This window comes from Sinohyriopsis cumingii, chromosome 14 (assembly GCF_028554795.1).
Source record: "Sinohyriopsis cumingii isolate HCF-2022 chromosome 14, ASM2855479v2, whole genome shotgun sequence".
In the NCBI taxonomy this organism is placed as follows: domain Eukaryota; kingdom Metazoa; phylum Mollusca; class Bivalvia; order Unionida; family Unionidae; genus Sinohyriopsis; species Sinohyriopsis cumingii.
The window spans coordinates 86083860-86105683 of NC_142974.1; the positions used below are offsets into that span (position 1 = coordinate 86083860).

The window sequence follows — 21824 nt, forward strand, 5'->3', positions numbered from 1 at the left end:
AAACATGGTTTGTATTCCTTCAGAGAATGTGCATAACTAAAATGGTTACCTGTCAATGTGGATTTTCTTTAAGTGTCACTTTTTTCTGAATCTGTAGTACTTCAATGGTGACAATGCGTTTGTGAGATTTTGCGCTTTCGTCTATTACCGCTGTCAGACCTAACTGGTTACTTCTTAATCAAACAACCAATACAGTACACATAAACTTGCAGAGAAAAAGCACAAAACTAACATACAGATGTAGCTAGAGGTCTTAGCTGTTCAACTGTAACTACGATGCTTAATAAAACAATTATATGCAAACATTAATTATCTTAAGCTTAAGCCTTAGCAATGACAGCTTGGAAAATAGCCATATATACACTTGTTCTGCACTATCATAACTTCAGAAAGATTGGTTGTTTTTAAACCAATAAAAGTTGTCGTTTCAGGAAAGTAATTACAATCAAATATGCTTCAGGTAAGACCACAATACGAGAAACATGCGTTCATGAACAACGATGTTTCTCTGTTGTCTCTGTTATAGAGTTTGCTTTGTTTATATTTTAATATAAAAGGATAATGACAGATTTGTATCGTTCTGTGAAACTTATCCTTTAGAAACATTTTCTGTTTCCTTGGAGTTGTCTACTGGATAAATGTATAATGTTTGCTAAGCATGTCTGTTATGAACTTTTGATATTGCTGGCTCATATGAATTTAATTTCTTAGTGAAACATACCCATAAAAATAAAAATATAACTCAGAATTATGAAATGGCATCATCATAGAAAAGTCTTCCAGTAGTTCATATATCTGTATTCAGGAAATTAACAACATTTTCTGGTTAAGCTTAAAACTCACACCCAGTTGCAACACAGCTGAAAAATGAAACAGTTCTACTTCAGTAAGATATTGTTGCTAAGATGAAATTAGGGAACAAACCTGACATAATATTATATTACATTTACACTGTATATTTGGCGCAACAAATATACAGCCACTTTCTTAGATTGTTTTTCGCTCCATACAGATCAAGAAATATTATATTGTCTTTATATCATAAAATCTCCAGAATGCTATTAAATGCACTCAAGGGACTTTGTTTTTATATAAGATTTCTCAATACCCTCGACTGATACCTGCATTATTATTTTTTTTAAATATGTTGAAAAAAGGGCTCTTAAGTCTTCAGAATTAATTTCAAAATTATATTATCCTCATAAGGAGAATTGCATGACGTTCAAGAAGATCAACGTTATGGAAGGCTATGAAAATAAATTTATGTTAGCCGTGTTTGATCAAGCACACTATTGAAAAAAGATGGATTATATTATTTGGTTAAAAGCATATTAATTGGACCGTAACTCATTTCTGAGTGAGCGATGATGTGTTAAGTGATATGTAGTATTTTAAAGGGAAAGGAAACAAAGTTTTATCGATTGGAGCGGTAGTAAGCGGACATTACTCAGTAATATAATATTGACCATTTACCTTAATATATTCCGTAAAAAAAGAAAATATAAATGAACTTGAAATATTTAAGATATTGTATTCAATAGAAATTTAAATGCATTTTTAGTAATTTCTTGAGATTTTAGAAATGCATTTCTTTGGATATTGTATAATAGATTGTATATCATATGCTGGTTATGTATTTCAATACCATTTATAAAATATTACCATATATATATGTCCTTAGCATATGCATAATATGTTATGAACATCATTCTTCTGACAGCATTCTAAAATATGATATTATATACGTATTTCAATTAAAGAATAATCTTGTGGGTTTATGTTCCTGCATTTATTCTAACAGTAAGGAAGTAATAATATGTTACATGACAGGTTATTTTTAATTGTTGAAATAAATGCATTGCATAACATGCACATGTGATGGAAGTTTGATCTTTATCAGCATTCCATTGTTTGACTCAATGCTTAGAGAAGTTGATTGTATGGCACAGTAGAATGGATGGTTAACTCTATACAAGACTGACTGCCGAAGTTAACCTCTGTTGCAGCAAACGCTTGCGCTATTTAAAACGATATAATGTTCACTTGTCAATTAATATATAACTGTAGGTAACATAAATTGTTCACAATGACTGCCAGCATAATATTACCAGTCTTGGGGAATAGACCTCAAGCAAGCTAATTAGATAAATGCTCCAATGTAAGTGTTTTTCATATATCCCTTTGCACAACGATATGAAACAGATCGTATTTGAATCAGACCTGCTGAAATAAGTTCTAGTACAAATAATCGGAATAAATATTCAGCAATTCATTTTTATTTCGCTTGTCAAAGGTATCCCTGGATGACGAATTCAAATTTGATCATGATCTTTGTGTACTTGTGGAATATGAGGACTGCAACGCACCACAGATTATTTTGGAAAAGGGCAATCCCGAGTCAGGTATTTTCATGCATTGGTGTTGTTTTTAAATACAAAACTGTAAAGTTAGGATACACCACTGATAGCAATGAGTTTTTATTTTAAATTAGCAAATTATGACATATTCAAACTAACCTACATTGTAAGCATTGATTCATAGAAGATCTCTTGAGCATCACACATATGTGTAATGTCTGTAAAACCTCATCCTAGGTTGGTAACGCAAAAGAAATGCCACTATTTTGCAATAGTAACAAAGACTTTGATTAGTACCATTTTTGTAGTATTAATTAGCAATGAAGGCATCAACCCGTCTGCAAATAACTGAGTGAAATATTTGTTTCATCGTTCTTTGCTAGATAAGCATTAGAGCATTAAGCTTTGATGCATTAAGTTTCTTTATTTATGATATCCATGCTAAAAACTGGTAAAATTAATATTACGTGTTCCTTTGTGGGATTAGCACTTATTTGCTGCACACACACACACACACACACACACACACACACACACACACACATATATATATATATATATATATATATATATATATATATATATATATATATATATATATATATATATATATATATATTGACAGATGGACTACTGAAAGAAGATGTTTTGATGGTCAATTTTGTCTTGAAAACTCCAGACGATATTCCCAAAACTTCACCAGGAGAATTTATTTTTATCATCGATAGATCAGGTAATATATTGCTGATTGATTGTTGAAATAAAATGATATATGTAGCAGTTTAGTAAGAGGTTTTACAACCTGGATGGCATGCTATATAGTCAAAATAGACTAGTATATAGTCAATCATCTGTTAAAGGACATTGGACACAAACGTTTGGTATTGTTATGATATAAAAACGACGCATTTGTAATGTGTGCAAACTACAAAAATGTTCAATTAGACTTAAAATTCTGATTTTATAAATGAAATATGATTCGGCAATTTCCGTAAACAATCGGTAGTTGCCTCGTGCCAATAACGGATAGGACGTACTTTTATTCCTTCTATTCAACCTAGTAATTCGTGTGTTTAAATTCCCCACATAAATGTGTATGCGATATATCGTGCGATCATGTTTTTTGTACGGCAAATATCGTCCACTGTGTTGCATATGGATGAAACCAAACAGAGTGATGATGGGACAAAAGGGTACTGTCTTTTTCCGAAAGACCATGTTTACGACAAAAAGGGGGATTTAAATTGCGCGATCGAATAGGGTAAAAGATGAGACAATCATCAATCATCCTAAATCCCGTAGAAAACTTTATGGTCCAAATAATAAGATGGATGGAAAGAATTTAAGTAAATATATCAAAATAAAAGATAGCAGTACATCAATAGTACAGAAGAGGTAAGTATTAATGTTTAAAACAATCATAATGCTTTTTGAACGTACAGAGTGTCGACTGTGACGAAGCTCATTATTTAGCATTATTATAGCCAATAAGGACTCAAAAAGATTTCTAAAAAGTAAACAAAATATGAGGTATTACTCTAGGGCGTTAATCATTTGTAGGTGAACAAATCCTTTTTAACAGTATACAAGGGAACACGGTTGAATACCATTTTTTTGATGTCCCAGACCTTATGGTGAAACATTTTTCAGCAAGGTATATATCCTATGACTTAAGAAACGAATGTGTTAAGTTGTACCACTCTCCCACTATGCACGTTACAATGAAATAGATAAGCAACACACTTATTTGAAAATAAAATCAAAGAAACTAATCTTGTATTGTAATCATTTATTCCTTTTTTTCATCATGCAAAATTCATTAAAGAAACAAATATATCCTCGAGCTCCGTATATGTAGCAGATGCCGACTGGTGTTGCATTTTTTACTGTAGAATGTAACGCTTATGTCAGATAACAACATCGCAAGTAAGACGGGAATATCACTCGATTGCTTGAAGTCACCAGCCATTCACGCATGTTATAAGGTGCGAAATGATCAAGATTGTATTATTAAAGGTTAACCATAAGACTGCATCTCGCAAAAAAAAATCATTATTTGAAAATACTTTCACTGTGAGTGCAAATTATACACTTTTCGATAGGATTGGTTCTAAATGTATTATTAAAGCAGGCATTTGATGTGTATACTATTTAGTCATCAATGCCCGTTTGCATCAGTTATGATTACAAACAAATAGAAGCCCGGGTGATGAATAAACACAACTGGCAGCAAGCAACTGATTGCGTAAACTTACCGACGGGATATCAATAACAAAGTTTATATTATTACAAAAGAGGCAAACCAAGGAGACTCTTTGAAGTGTGCTGATTTATGTTTAATGAAGCAAACTTTGGTTCCTTGGGATTCTTTTCTATGTACCGTTTTCTAGTTTTACAAAGTTTTCTTGTTTACCTGTTTTAATTGGAATTTTGAAAATAAATTGAAACAATGGAACAGTTTTGAAAGCGACACAATCTAGTGTGTGGTGCACGCATATCGATATAAAACTGAAGAATGAATTAGTTTTTAATACATTCATCTAAATGTTCCCTATTCATAGTTTATAGTGTTTCGATTTTCGACAACATGAAACATGCATTTCGTCTTGTGGAGATAAATGTACATCTAATGGTGGGAAATCGTAGCTAAGGGGAAGTAATATGGTTTTATATTTCTATTTCGAGTAATTAAATTATTATTTCTTTACACTTGATAATGTGCTTATTCTTGTTTTGTGCGAATAAAACTACTTTTAATCACTAAATACAAAATTTGAGGTAAAAAAATGTTCGAGTTTGGGCGGTAACATTTAAGCGCTCATCTCTATGATAAAGAAATGAGTTTACCCAAGATTCTTGACGCTGAAACAAAGATTAGCAGTTTTTATAATTGTTTGCTTAGAAAACGGGTTAATGTCTTTTAACGGAAACATAACTTCTTGAACTGATAAATATACGACATGTTATACTGCATACATGTATTTACTGCAGCTCATTAATTCATTAACCTTTCTCTCTGTGTTTGCCCTACTGTCTCTCTCTCTCCCTCTGTGTGTGTATATATATATATATATATATATATATATATATATATATATATATATATATATATATATATAATTATATGTAGGCGCTCTGCATTAAGAGATTAACGTTAGGAATGGTCGGCCTGGTGTCAGGATAATATGACTAGGCGGGACATCATGCTTCGTGTCTGCGGCATGATGCCCCAGTACTAGACATCACCATAAATTGCTACACTGCAGACATCCTAGCGATATGACTGAAAAAGCTACATTAAATATCCTAATCACACACACACACACACACACACACACACACACACACTCATACGCACACACACACACACACACACACACACACACACATATACTTGTGTGTGTTTATGTATATATATAATATGCGTACAAGGGAATTTTACATTTTCTGCGGAATTAGTTATTGAAATCGTAGTTACTATAATGAAAAGTTCTTATGGGACAATCAAAATGCGCTATTTAACATAAGAATATTTCTAGATTAGCGTTTAGATTGTATTAACAACTTTATTCCTGCACATCAGTTTTAATCTTAGTAATATATTTTTGTGTTTGACAGAGAGAATATTTTTTTAAGAAAAGGAGGGGGTACATTTCATTCGCCCATCGCAGTTTTTGGATGTATCGATATCATGAATTTTGTATTTTCCATTGCTTTTATATTTCCTCACCATATAATAGTTTAACCTTATTAATTATCTGTTTGCTATTTCAATGCTATAAAATTGAATCATCTACCACTTTAGGAAGTATGGGGGGAGAAAAGATACAGAATGCCAAGGAGGCGCTACTGCTGTTTTTGAAGAGCTTACCCGTAGATAGCTATTTCAATGTCATCGGATTTGGTTCTCGATTCGAAAGCCTATTTTTAGGGTATGTCATATTTTTACAATTTGCATATTCATTGGAAGTAAAATTCCAGGAATTGTTTTCTTCTAATTGATTTAGTGAATCGATCAAAACGTGACGATACTTTTGATGATTTTAATTATAATACGTCATTGTTATGACTGTCTAAATCAGTAAAAACAAAAAGTTTCTTGATAAAATTTATCGAGACACTTTTCCAGAAACATTATTTATTTGCACAAGGTTTCATGATGACATATTCACTTCTGGTAGATTTGTATAATGAGAACTTCTTAAATGTACTTGTATGGACATATCTGATCCCGCTTCATAATGGCTGTAGATGTGTTTAAATTTCCAAATTTGTTCTTCGATATATTGATAGTTTTATATCAATGCTTGCCAGGATGTGCCACAAAAACAAAATACAACTTCAAAGTGTCTAAAACAGCATGATATTATTATTATTTTATGTGTGAAAAAGTCATTGATTTTTGTTAATTTGTTGTTTTTGTTTTTGTTGGTGATGTTGTTTGAAGTGATATCATTATCGAACATGACAGTGGTGTTAGCTCCTTTACTTATATTTTCCTCTTCATATGCATTACTCAATCGTAATAACTTTTGAGAACTACTACTGCATCGCAATTCTAGCCATCTCCAACTGAAGCTCTTTAGTTACAAGGCTAACAGTTCTCTGCCCACCTAGTTTGTACAGACAATGAGGCCACGAAAAACCCATACCTCAAAAATTTGGAAGAGGTTCACTTTTGAATGGAAATGTACTTCATCTATAACTATCTAGCGTTTCTATTCTTCCTATCGCCGATGACAAAGTTTTCTCACTGTCTTTGTTATCACTTTTCCGTCTTCAGACACTTGGCCACTCTTTTATACATATTTGCAATAGTCGCGATGGCGTATTCGCATTGCTATAACCGTAGTGATAAGGGCAAGTACGGTGCGTGATATATAACTCTTTTTGAATATTGCAGTATAATTTCCTCTGATTGAGGATAGATGCAGTTAAGGTTCTATATTATCATGTCTTAGTGAATACTTTATAGTTGTATACGTGACGCTTTATTGATTCTACCGGGATTGAATACCGTTGGCCTTTCATACAGCTAACATTACCTCATAATGGATATTGAGCGTTTACTTCGCAAGTATAAAAAATAATGCTTTATTTTATTTTGTATATGCTGCTTTTCTGTGTAATATAGAAAGCTCGTTTATATTATCATATATCTTCCGCCATGGTTTGATAATACTGAACATGTTTCTATAAATGCGTTATTCAATCGCGTCCAACTCATACATGTGACTATTATAAGTGACGCTTCAGTGACTTTACCTGTATAGGCATAAACAATTTCCATCCTCCGGTAAATTGTTACTAGAATTGATTATTTGGCTTCCACTTCGTACTTATAGTTACTATAACCTTCTTTTGAGTGATTTTACATTTATAGGCAGTTACACTCGACCTTCCCTACTAGAATTGATTATGTAGCGTCCACATCGTTGAACAGAGGCATTCGCAGGTTCCCGATGGGAAAGTATGTAATTGGTCATGTATGACAATCTCAAAGTCTCTAACTGCAGAGACCACGGCGTTACATTTCACGTATGTGTCATAGTGGGTAACTCTGCACACACATGCTCAAAAAGTTTATAAAGAACGTACATTCACTGCTCTTGGTGAGTATATTGCCTTCGCTTATGTCTTACAGATTTAGACCACTGATAATCCAGTCTGATAACCACTTGATATATGTAGTTTTCTCTGGTTTCCATTCCTTAACTACAGGTCGGACTTGCATATTATGGACATAAGTCAATGGGCGGCAAAGGAGAAGGCGTAGAAACATAGCTTGAGGGACGAAAACTTCAGCTTGCATGAAAGGGTTCGACAGCATATTATTTATCAGGGATTCAGATGGTGAAGAACAGCCGCAGTAACAGTCTCGTATATCAAAATTACTCACTGGCTGTGTCAATCAATATCCCATAACTCGTCTTAACATCAAGAACTGGACATCGTCATGCTAGTCTATATGGCAATATTACTTCACTCCCGGACTTTGATTTCAACCGGTCTCAACGACAATCGATCATGTAGTATCAGCCACCAGAAAACACATTTGCCCGTTTCAACGACTCAGAAATGCTGCTAGGCACTTCCTGTGTACCATGTCAAGTTTAAGCGCCGTAATTCCAAGGAGCAAACGTCATGAAACCAGGTATAGACCAGGCATACCTACATTGTGCAGCGAAGCACTTTCTATAGACGAACTCGAGTTTATATTGGCACGCTCTTAGACCATATTGATCATTATAATACCTTTAGATATTTACGGCGTATGATTTCCATCATGTTGCCTTAGTTTCCAAAAGATTTCTCTCTACTGGCCCTCAAGCCTGTACCGACCAAGGGGAGCCTCTACGTAGGGGCACATTTGAAGTAACGGGATCTAACTCATAACGTGCTGCATTTATAGTGATTCTTATCCTTCTACTCAAAGATAGCACAATATACATTATCTTCACTAATTTAATCCAAAATCGATAAAACACCGGCCCGCACGATCCCTCGTTGTTATTAGATTTTACTACTTGCAGGCTTGGGCTGAAGAAGTGTTCCACCCACTCCCATGGGAATTTTGTCTTTCTCTTTCCTCTGTATTCCCTGTCTGGTCAACAATTCTGATATCAGGCGATACTTGTCTACAGACGAAGCTACTTTCAAATGATGTTACAGTGTGACAAATTTAGAAACATTTTGGAACAGCTTTCATCGTCCATTACGAGTTCGTTGTGTCTACGTATATGTTTTTCACATGCATGCCTTCCATCAGTTTTACGTTTGGATACCAATGAGTTCATTTGCAAACGTTGTGACAGCATATTCAACGTTGTATTAAAATCTACGGTAAGCGTAAAATAGGCTAAACACAACTTACCTTATCTAATACGGAATGTGACCGAAACTACGTTCTAGCACGTTTATACATTTACAAACTTCATAAGATAGAGCTCAAAATACTGTGACCACGCTCCTAAGAACAGCTTTTTACTTAAGGCAGGTTGGACGAGATGCAGTGCTCTCTAGATTCACCTTTCTTAAAGATCATCAAAGGCCAAGCTATGCCTGCCAGCATCTTTATCTAATCTTATCTCTAATAATCAGGTTCACGGAGTTCGCAACAATTCACATTATTTCCACCCTCACCGTTTCAGCTACAGCGGAGTGATTTGCAAGGCAACAAAAAAGATTGCAGGTTTGTCCCTAGAGCAAAGACCACTTGTATGCAGTCTCACTAACTTTACAACCGTCAAAAAAGAATAGTTTTCCACAGCTAAGTATAAGAATCAAAGGGGTATCGATAGCTTTTTCCACCATTTCCACGAGACACTCACTATCTCAAATAATATACAATCATACCTTGCGTACCACATAACCCGGTAGCGAAGGCTCCAATCATTGGCTTACAAAATGGAAAAAAATTACCATGATATGTGGATCCGACAAGTGGCTTATTGTGGACTCGGTATAACGTTCAGCGCACCTCCTAAGCCTTTGCACAGAGTTTTTTCATCGATAACGCATTATTTATTACTTGGCTATCAGCCAAAGCGATTTCAATCAACTTTCTTCCTCTACGGGGTTCCAAACAAAATACAGCAATGGGTTCTAATGCCGTATCTTGTGGAGACTACTCAGATAGTGTGGATATGAAAGAGGCATGACTTCAAGTCCCCACTCATACTTTTTTCCTGAAGTTTTGTGATTCGCCTACAGTTGGTTACAAAACAACAGGCTAGTTACAGTTTGGAGTAAGATATGATTTCACATGTAACCCTCTTTCTCATTCTCATTCTTCTTGTCAAAACGGACATATTTGACATTGTACCGTTTCAAAATTTTAGTCAGCAAGATCTGCAATCAATATTCCAGTTAAAGATGCATCCCCCTAGTGAGTATTGAGTCAGTGCAGTAGTAGAGTCCTTGTGTATCTAGAGCGATTCATTGGCTGGAAAATTCCGTCGCTTGCTGAAGTTTTCTCAGTGCTGCAGCGGACAGATTTATCTTAGTTCCCTCTCTTGACTGCTATGACAGTGACTGTGTGATCCATAAGTGGTTCAAAGCTTTTACCTTTGGATACTACTCTGGCTGGACAACACATCATTTTAACTGTTCATAATACCTTAGTTACTTCACTTCTCATGCAAGTCTTGCTTCCTTGCTGCCTTGGGTATCGGCAGGGAAAGTAAGTGAATACGGTTCCTCTTGTTAGACACATTTGTATGCGGTTCCGACAAGAAGCATCAGAATCACTCATGACCCCCCCCCCTCCCGGTCTCTTTGTAAGGAATGAGCTTAAGATTACGTGTAAATGGATAATAATAATTCATATCTACTTTTGGCACTTCTTTTCAAAGTCGTCCATATGATCCAGTTCGAGCTTTGAAATGGTATTTCAGGGAGATCGAGTAATTGCATCGAATGAGGTTATGCTTTATCTAGCCTTCAAGAAAGTAGAATGACAATATATTAACAAGAACATTTTCGTCCTGGATAAAGCAGTCTATATGTTCCTCATATCGGACTACACCCACACCAATGAGTTTGCTTAGCATATCAGTTCAGATAACTAGACAGTCACCACACACGTTGCGAATGAGCAAAACAGTTCTCAGATTTAATTATCCATGCCGTGGGATGAAGATCTTAGAAAACCTTTGCGGATTTGATCAACGGTCTTTCATCCTGAAAGGCTCTCAGTTCGATCCGGAGGAACCTTTATCAGTTAAAGGTTACTTCCCTTTTGAAGTCGCTTTCCGACATATGGAGCTTATTTTCCAGTCGGATTTTTTAGAAGCTGTTTCACATACCTTAGGTTCGAGAGATACTCTCTTCGGGGTAAGGTGATGCATTTCCCTGCACCTCTTACCGATTCGCTTACGGTAGCATGATTGGGTAACAAATTTGACGAAGAAGCGAATTTCGATAGTAACAAATTATTCTTCCATAGCACTTACCCTATCATAATACACACAAAAAACGTCCCAGACTCCTCGCATTTACATCCATATAGAAAGCCTTCATTTCGCTTAATTATTACATATAATTCACTTGAGTTGCCGTGCATCCCAGTGTAAAGGGGTTATTACTCTAACTGCCAATTAGGTGGACAGAAAGCTTGACATTTTTCAGGAAAAATGTTTTAGTCGGGTTCGGCTGCGTTTGCGAGGTAGAAGTAATTATTATTAAGTATAATGATCATTAATTATTATGAAAGAAATGCATTTGGCTAGAGAAATACTGGTTTATGTGGATCCCAATCGCAGATGTCGTGCGTTCAATATTCAACCCGGACATTTCCTTAACTTGAGCATCTGTAGCTATTTTATATCAGGGATGTATTTCTTCCATGAACACGGTGACAATACTTGACTTTTAAAGAAGGTTTAAAATATATTTCAACCCTTCAGCGGAAGCAGAAAATACAATGACGAGACTCTGAAGCTGGCACTGGATCTGCAAAAGAGAATATCTGCCGATTTGGGGGGCACAGAAATACGCAGTCCCTTAGAGCACGTGTACAACCAAAAGTTAATTGATAACTTTCCGAGGCAGGTGAGACAATTTTTGAATGATTTATTGTTTACTTGTTGTAAACGTTTTGCCTTCTCTAAATAATGCCTTTATAAATCATGTGATGCTTATTTGGTACGTGTAGCTTGAACAGTGTAACATGTCATATAGTAAAATTCCTGCAGGTAGCAAGTAAGCTTCTTGCTTCAATGCTGTGCATAAGTGCCTTTGGATTAGAGCGTGGAGATGGGATGGTACGGTTTTCTAGACATTTGCCTTATCTTTTTTCAATAGTACTTCGTTACACGCCTGAGATTAATTACTAAAACATACATTTTTACACGCACACACGTAGCAACAACATTCACTTAATATGATTTTTCACATTGTCCAAACCTCACAAAACATTTTAAATGACTATTAAAATATGTTGGTCACTATACTGTTTCCAGCATCACACTACCGAACACTATATTCACGCAATGGGATATACCAATCACAGCAAAATTACATGATATATTTAAACGAGCACAATACCCGCAAACCAATATCAGTACTTTGCTGATTTCCCTCCCTCCGAGCATTTGTTCTTGGCTGGAAGGGTTAGGACATACCCAATAATCACTGTCAGTTTCTTACCTAAATTGGTACTTTCATGCCCAAGAAGTTGCTGCCTGTCTGTAGCATGATATTTGTATTGCTTATGGGACCACATCTGTAGCATACAGAAGCAGGACTGGATCTCTTATTGAAGATCCCGTGTTGAATATGCTGACACACGGGTATATAATGCAAAATATTCGTGTCGAACTTTCAAGCTTGGGTTGATTTCAATTAGATAAAAAATACATTCATTTGTAGATCAACATTAGAAAATCGTTGTACCCATCTGGAAAGTACCCCAGAGATATTTTGAAATTTAAAAGTTTTTCTTTGACAGTATCATATGAGTTGTGCAACGTTACGAACATATATACGTAAACAAAACATAACTTATCGCAGCATTTTGTTATCAAAGCCTCGTGGGTATATTAACATAAATAGGTTATACGTCTGGGTTTCGATTCTTGATTGGCTTCAAAACATTATTATCATGTTTTTGCTACAGCGAACAGTCTCGTGCATATTTGTACAATTAACGTATAATATACGCCAATGTGAGTATGAGAAAAAGCTTGCCAGTAGCTTCTCGTGGGTCGGTGGTTCTTTCCTTAATTTTCCCGGGTTGTTCCTCCACCATTTAAACTGCCGCCATGATTAGCCTATCAGATGCTGAAAAAATGGCGTTAAACCCTACAATAACAAAAACAACAACAACAACAACATCTGATATACGCTCTCCAGTCATACAAGACGTTAATTATTACCGTTACTTAAAAACCCATAGACCCTGTAACTGCCACCAATATACTTATGCATGCCGTATTTACTTTAAAGCTGTTTCTGCTCACTGATGGAGAGGTGTCAAATGTATCAGAGGTTGTTAAATTAGCCAAAGCAAACGCCCAGCATACGAGGTATGTTGTCTTCGGTCATAATTCACTAGTCTCCTAAATAATTTACCTTTCATGAATTATAATATCGATGTGATATCTGATATCTACCTTGTAACATTTTTGCTATAACCTCTGTCTACACTTAGCATTACTGCTGCACACGCCCACTTTCGTCTGTCGTTATTTCATTCGCCATTTATGAATTAATTCTAACATGGCTTAATCGTGTCAATAGTCATTAGTCATCTTTACATTTGTTTTAAAAGAGGGTTTGAATGTACTTATTATAATACGTCATCTTTAGCTTAATTATTACATTTTATTACTGCAATTGCTATACTAATCATCTTTCCTTATATTCAATCTATCAGGGTTGGATTGTAATTACCGTTGCCATCCGCCATCGTTATATTCATTGTAAAACGGCAGGACTCTAACAGCTATAGTCATCAGCTTTTTCTGCATTCATTCTTACATGGTATTAGTGTAACTACTATGGTTATCAGCTAACTTTAGACTCATTCTTACTTGGTATCACAGTAAATACTACAGTCATCAGCCATTTTTTTACATTCATTTTACATGGTTACTTTAAGTACTATAGGCATTAGCCATCCTTACGTATATTCTAATAGGGTAGGACTTAGATTAACATTGCCAAGCACTGTACATAAGGCTAAAAAGGACAATGGAAAGCAAGAGCATATTTTCTCGTAAGGTCCTTTTCCATCTACATGATGAGTTGTTGCGGCCAAAATATAAATAAAACTTTACTACCGCGTGTATTTTCATCTTTTATTTTGTATACACTTTATCCTCACAAACTTAAAATAAGGTAACTATTAGTGTCCTTGCATTTATTTTCATTGTAAAGTACACACTATTCAAAAAACATATAATAGACTTTTCAAAAATAGAAACATGTCAAAGCATGCGAAAAAGTAAAGTAAGGAAACAAAGACTTTCCTACCACAAATAACAACTAGGAAAAATAACTAACATAGATGTATATGTATGCTATTATAATTATTTGAAATTCTACATTTTATTCATAAGACTGGCAAACTGAGATATCAATGTTCTCATCATCGAAGACGATCTGCAACAGTAGTATGTTTCCAATGAATCACTTTTGACAGGAAAATAACTGAGTTATGGGATGCTTAAAAAAAATTCCTAAAAGTTCAAAGTAAAATATTTGTCACGTAACTATCTTATTTTGTTAATAAACCTATGTCGTATTCTTTCATAAATTAAGTATATAATAACATTGAATTACGTACTAACTAGGACATGATGTAATACGAGACAAAGCCCTTATGAGCTTAGATTCCAAATATGGTTTCGTGAACTAAAATTCTCTTTTGTTATAGACTTCGATATATGTGCTATTTACAAAATAAATATATATCAATTATCCATTAATTTCAATTATTTGCTTGCCAAATAAATTGACAATTCAGCTCAGATGATGTACGTTATATAAAAGGCATATTAGTCTACTGTTCCCTATATGATGTACGTTATATAAAAGGCATATTAGTCTACTGTTCCCTATAAGATGTACGTTATATAAAAGGCATATTAGTCTACTGTTCCCTATATGATGTATGTTATATAAAAGGCATATTAGTCTACTGTTCCCTATATGATGTATGTTATATAAAAGGCATATTAGTCTACTGTTCCCTATAAGATGTACGTTATATAAAAGGCATATTAGTCTACTGTTCCCTATAAGATGTACGTTATATAAAAGGCATATTAGTCTACTGTTCCCTATATGATGTACGTTATATAAAAGGCATATTAGTCTACTGTTCCCTATATAATATCTAATACAAATTCGCCAACGGATAGGGTCATACTTCACGATTGATCTCTTTTAAAGAGTTTTTACTGTCGGTATTGGACATGGAGCTTCGACAGCTTTGGTTAGAGGCCTTGCTTCAGCAGGAAAAGGGAAGGAGATTTTTGTCACAGACACAGAGCGCCTGCAGCCAAAGGTAATATTTTGTACTCATCTAATGGGAATTCCCATGACATAATAAAATATGCTTTACGACTTTGATCGCAACGAATAGCAAATAGAAAGAACAAATCCCAGTAATTGTTTTGTTTTAATGAGGGATTTACTCATCTATGAGCAACGTTCAATCGATTTTCTGCACCTGAAATATAGATGATTCCAACATTCTAACACGCTTCTATAACTGACATCAAAGAGAAAGTAAAAGCTTAAGTAAACTTGTAGACGCATTGATGTGTATGTTCAGGTCTGTTTGTCAGTTATGAAGTTTTTAATGTATATTTTGTGTATCTTCGTGTCTTTACGATGTATATATATATATATATATATATATATATATATATATACAGAGAGAGAGAGAGAGAGAGAGAGAGAGAGAGAGAGAGAGAATGAGAGAGAGAGAGAGACCTGATCAAGTACTATATGGATAATTAGAACAACGGAGCGATGCAGAAATATATCCCGGTAAAAATATGCATAGCATGTCTTCTTTTCTGCTCGATTCAAAGGTACTATTCTCCATAAGAAACGAGACATAAAAAAATGTAAAGTAAAAATTATTCCATCGAATCTGTTATGTATAATTTTAGAAGTTTATCCCTTATATAATTTGGACAAAGCTGCTTCTTTTTAGATTATTTCCTTATAGAGGTACTAATATGATGAAGAACCTCCAGGAAATGCAGTAACAATGCTTTTATATACCCTATCTATTACACAGTGAGAAAATATTTTAATTAACAAAAGGTAAAAACATAACCATAGAATATGTAAGCCCGACATTATATCTCCACATACATCAGAGAGTGAACCTAGATCTCGAATTGTTTGAAAGCAAAGTGATGTGTATTGATTCATCCTTTGGTATCAACCTTTGGCTCATCTTCTCAAAATACACACAGACACACACACGCACAGAATATATATGTTTGTGTGTGTGTGTGTGTGTGTGTGTGTGTGTGCGTAAATAGATAGATAGATAGATAGATAGATAGATAGATAGATAGATACAATTGTAGCATTGAAATACCTTATCAGGTTTGTCCTTACAAATTTCTTAAGCATCATGAATATATAACTATATTACAAATTATTTTTGAAACAGTGTTATGGATGGTAATAAATATCTTTTCATATGGAGAACAATTTAAAGAAAAGTTGAGAAAAAATGGCGGATATACGTGTCCAGTCTTAGTAAATGTATTTCGAATAGACACCGATCGACACGCATAAATAATGTTGAATATCTTGCAGACTATCATTTCCAGAGTAAAGGAATTGTTAACCTATAATTCATGAACTGTAATATACATTTAAAATACTAAAAGTTTGGCGTTAGTCATCACACAACGGCCTTCCTTCATCCTGATAAATCTCCCTGTTTCCAGGCCTAAAGGTTATCTAGTCAGAAAATGAATATCGATACAACAAATGTCGACCAAGATAATGATGAGATAAGTCATGCATGTTTTCTTTTATTTTAACTGATGTATGGAATTACTAGGTTATATCACTCTTAAAATGTGCCATGCAACCAGTTGCTACTGAAGTAGACATGATTTGGGAGTTGCCTCCATCTGTCACCAAGGTAATGATGCCAGAAGAATTACCGTATGTTTACTTTGGAGAACGACAGATTGTCTTCCTTCTGCTGTCTGGGACAGATAAAGTGGTATGTATATCTTTTGAGTAATGGTTACTGCAAATATGATATTCAGTGCGTATTTAACTTGATAAGCTGTCTCAAAACAATGTTTACATGATCAATATTACATATATATGTTTTTTTATTTTGTGTTCAGATATTACTTTCTACGGACACTTCAAGCTACGGAAATATGGCATATGGTATTTTCACTCAATTTTCTTCCGCGTTATTACTATTCTCATTGCAAAACCATAAATAAAATGGACATCGCTAACTGACAAACGTGTAAACTGCCTTACGGATCATTAAGCAGCTAACGTTGTCATTTCATATTAAGAAATTAAGACGAACTTCTGTGTAGGAATAAAATCACATTCAATTATAGAACAGATACTATCTCTCTCAAAGATGCATGCACAAAATCATTTCTGGTTCATTATGAACGAAAACATGCCCTGAAAAATCATACCGATTGTCAAAGCTTCAGGTAAGATAAGCCAGCACTCATCGAATATCGAATTTTCAGTTAGAGAACTTAGCATTTTGTCTGTAATTTTCAATATAACAGCCCGTGTATAATGGTTGGTGTGTATATGAAATTCAAATCTGAAAATATTACGAATTTAAATCAGTTTGATTGGTATGTTGAATAACAAACTAACAGCAACAATCGTGATATTTGTTTCTATACTGCAGCTGGTTCGCCAAATTTTCAAACACTTTGCTTCAGTATATTATTATTATTACTATTATTATTATTATTGTTATTATTATTATTATTATTAATGACCATGTTTAGTAGAAATACAAGAGACTGTTATTTAATATAGAAGATTTATTTTCGTCTAGGACCCAGCCCATATCTGCAGCCTGACACTTAAGGGGACAGTTATCTCCAACCACTTTGAACACAAAGAAACATTTACATTCCACGCTGGAACGAGAGATGGTACATCTTTTCCTATCCACCGGCTTGCGGCCAGGGCTCAAATTAGGCTGTTACAGCTAAATGATGGTAATTATTAACTTAAATGCAAAGATTGGTGCTCACCATGTATACTATTACATCAGTTAATGGCATTACACTGCGTATTCCTGGTTATCATCTTTATCCTAAAAGTACTTAATCGATTAATTATTACGTTGGGTGTCTTCAACTGCCATGAGATAAAAAAATTGGTAGTTTGTTAAAACTGTACAGATTGGCCGTGATGTCAAATATATAATCCAAGAAAGTCGTTCGGCAGAATGAATATGGAGACCTTAAAAGTCTGTACTAGCATGGCGATCTTCTATCCGATATACTTTGAGAATATTCTGGCTAAGTTTAAAAGAAGGCATCTTAACATTAGTGGAAATATCAAAACTGCATCAGATCACTTGACAAATGTATTATTCGGTATGTCCCCTTTTTAAATTGGGACATAATATTGTGTCCGCTATCGTCTTATTTAGGAAAGGAAAGAAACAAGAACGTACTTCGGAAATGATCATTGAAGAGAATGGGATAAAACTGTAAGGACACTGCCATTCTTTGGAACACATACATTATGTAAATCTAAACTGCTATTAGAATTTACATACCACTGCAGCAAAACGAAAATTTCTTTGAACGGTTTCTTCTAGGAAACGAACATTCTCGAAAGTCTTCGCCGATATGATGGACGTTATTTTTACGACGTACATAATTTTAATTATTGAATTTAATGTTAAATCATTAACCATTTGAGACTATGTTTAGCACATCGTTTTTATATTTAACGTAAATAGTTTAAAGAGGAAGAAGAAATACATTCGTTGAGTCTGGCTCAGATTCTGTACATTTCGTTTATGGCGCATAAAAGTAGTCCCAAACATTACCTAAATTAAAAATACTAAGCATAGAACCAGTAACATTTAAATGCAGACTGTGTTACAAATTATCACTAAAGGAATAAAGTTTTCTCCAAGCTCGATAGAAAATTTGACACAATTTTCATCATTTGTCAACACTGGACATCAGGTGGACATTCCTGTCACATAGTTGACTCGTGTTAGGTTAGGTGAGCATACCCATTGATTTTGATGCGAATGATTCCGATGTTTCCAGCTAAAGTTTAATAATTATTTTAATAAGCATGCCAGTTACTTTAATTTTGCTGTAATATATTTGTGACATTTTCAGTTTTTGGTTTGGGACAGTTGACACATAACACATTTTATTTAAAGTAGTTATTAAATTACAGAAGAAGAAACATCAGCTCGTTGGAGCTTTTTACGACGGTAAAAGGTTGTGCATGGATAACATTATGGCACATTTGATCTCTACCCTTAGCTGTATTTTTAACGTGCTCTTGTGAGCTAACATGGCCATATTCTGACATACATAATATTCTTTCCAATGCTTCTTGGAAAATCGTTTCAATAAAAGCCGGCAAAACTGTTAAAAACAATAATAAATAGCATTTCTATAAACGGTGATAAGGAAATTTTCCACGGTTACTCTCATAATTGAAGCGAATACTGCTTGAGACTAATGGGCTTGTTTTTAGTAATCCGAGTCAAATAAAGTGATTTTAAGACCTGTTTATATATCACAAATAATAAAATGCACACACTATATTTAATGTATACTATATATATATATATATATATATATATATATATATATATATATATATATATATATATATATATGAGTGTGTGTAGTGCATATATAATATATTTCAATCTTGTACAGATGATGCCTTTGCTTAGAGAGAAGTGCAAGATATAATGCCTACTTGGCAAAGAGCTAGTAATTTTACATAGCAGAATATTACAGCAATTGCTCCTATGTTTTATCAAATGACGCTAATATGGTTGATGAGTGGTCTCATTATCTGTGAAACTGATTTACATTTATCTTCATAATATTAGAGACATATGTTAAGCTATTATATCAAGAACACATAGGTATACTTGTAATATACAGTGTAACAGAAGAGATACAATAACAATTCAGTATCGGACAGAAACAATAACGAGTATATGGACAATTCATTTCTGACACTCAGTTTCAGTTCTTAAAATTCATTCCTACAAGAGTACCACATATGAAGCATTACTTCTTGATCATATCGTGTATGTTCGTGTTTGATTCTAGCTCCAAAAGGACAGATAATACTAGTAAGCATGTCAGCAAACGTGATTTCAAAGCACACAGCCTTCGTTATGGTAGACACCAAGGAACAAGCAATGGGTGTCATTCCAAAAACAATAATAATTCCACAGGCAACGTTATGCAGTAAGTAATGATGAGCAGACATCATAAATTCGTTTCTCTTGAAGGTTTTTCAAATATAGTTTTTTTTTTTTGCAGAAGCATTTGAAATTATTTGATTCTAAAGAAAATATTCTAACATAAAATGTTTTTAATTTATAAAACATTAGATGGAAAACTCTGTAAATTGTATAATCTACTCCTGCTCCTAAATCAGTCATATTAATTTGTATTTGATCTCTCGCCTAAACGTCACAGACACGTTTGAAAATATTAAGGAGGGGAGATATCTGAAGCAGGAATAAGTTTAAACACACACACACATATATATATATATATATATATATATATATATATATATATATATATATATATATATATATATATATATATATATATATTGTGTGTGTGTGTGCGTGTGTGCGTGTGCGTGTCTACTAAGCTCATGTGTGTCTCAATTTTATTTCGTCTCCCCTTGACATAAAATTGAATACTATAATGACCAATAATGACAGCTACTCCACCAAATTTACAGAGAGATGTCCTTACCCTGGGTTATAGGACCTATGGATTGAAATGTCAGGTAATTCATTACTGTATTTTGCTAAATCATGTTGGAGCTGTTGTTAAATAGTACCATCGTAAATCACGATAACGTTGATGATTATGGTGACGATTAATACTTCTCTGAGCGTGACTGAAATGTTGGTTTTCAGCATAATGAATTAAACAGACACAATCACATTCTTAACATATATCCCCATACAAATAATATTGTAGTTTAACTGTTAGCGCATTTGCCAAAATCTAGAGTGATACAATGGATAATTTTAATCAAATACATAATTAGATTTTTGGTGTAATTTACCTTAGGTTACGACATTTAAAAATTTCATAGGTACAATATTATAGTTTTATGTTTTATTTTAATCGATCGAATAGTATAAATGTTTGAATAGTAGACAGCCACTCAAACTTAAATTAGGTTATAAACACTGATTTATAAATATACAGTTAAAAGATTAAAAGCAAGCATCTGGGGACCCTAAACGTAATTAATTCCTTCCATGATTGGTTAGAACATTCTTTGAATATACATATTATGCCTATATTGTAATTTACTGGTGTATGAACTTTTTATCAACCGTATCTGACTCTACCAGTATATGTATTAGACAGCTCAGTGCAAAGACATTTTTTAACATAAACATAAGATCAATTTGTTCAAAGATTGTATTTGTTTCATGTTTATTTCATCTTCCTTTGGGATGGAATGTAACGATGCATCAAACGCTAATCACGACAACTCCGTTAACGATACAAAGCGATGTCCATTTTATGCGATGACAGCACAAAATCTATCCCAGTATACCCCAAGTTCCTTCAAAACGTTTGCTTGACATTACGAAAGGCGTCTTATTCCAGGTTTAGTTTAGTTTTTTATCTTCTTTAATATAATATTATCGAATTATTTAACGTTTTCTCTTCCAGACTGATCTTGGTGATATGATAACACCTTCACGTAAGTCATTATCTTATTTTG

At 34.0% G+C, this 21824-nt stretch overlaps 1 protein-coding gene across 5 annotated transcripts in view; it reads left to right on the top strand.

Annotated features, from left to right (window-relative positions):
* LOC149784300 (von Willebrand factor A domain-containing protein 5A-like) overlaps positions 1-21824 on the top strand; it is a 43317-nt gene that overhangs the window by 18531 nt on the left and 2962 nt on the right. For 4 of the 5 annotated variants that reach the window (XM_089932318.1, XM_089932315.1, XM_089932316.1 and 1 more), the window contains exons 5-15: positions 2294-2402; positions 2983-3090; positions 6163-6289; positions 11765-11909; positions 13305-13384; positions 15255-15369; positions 16897-17064; positions 17890-18055; positions 20165-20305; positions 20817-20864; positions 21773-21803. In XM_089932318.1, the coding sequence (XP_089788444.1) occupies positions 2294-2402; positions 2983-3090; positions 6163-6289; positions 11765-11909; positions 13305-13384; positions 15255-15369; positions 16897-17064; positions 17890-18055; positions 20165-20305; positions 20817-20842 (1185 nt within the window). In that variant the 3' untranslated portion in view covers positions 20843-20864; positions 21773-21803. The remainder of the gene's footprint in view (positions 1-2293; positions 2403-2982; positions 3091-6162; positions 6290-11764; positions 11910-13304; positions 13385-15254; positions 15370-16896; positions 17065-17889; positions 18056-20164; positions 20306-20816; positions 20865-21772; positions 21804-21824) is intronic. The other variant, XM_089932319.1, reaches the window with a different exon arrangement.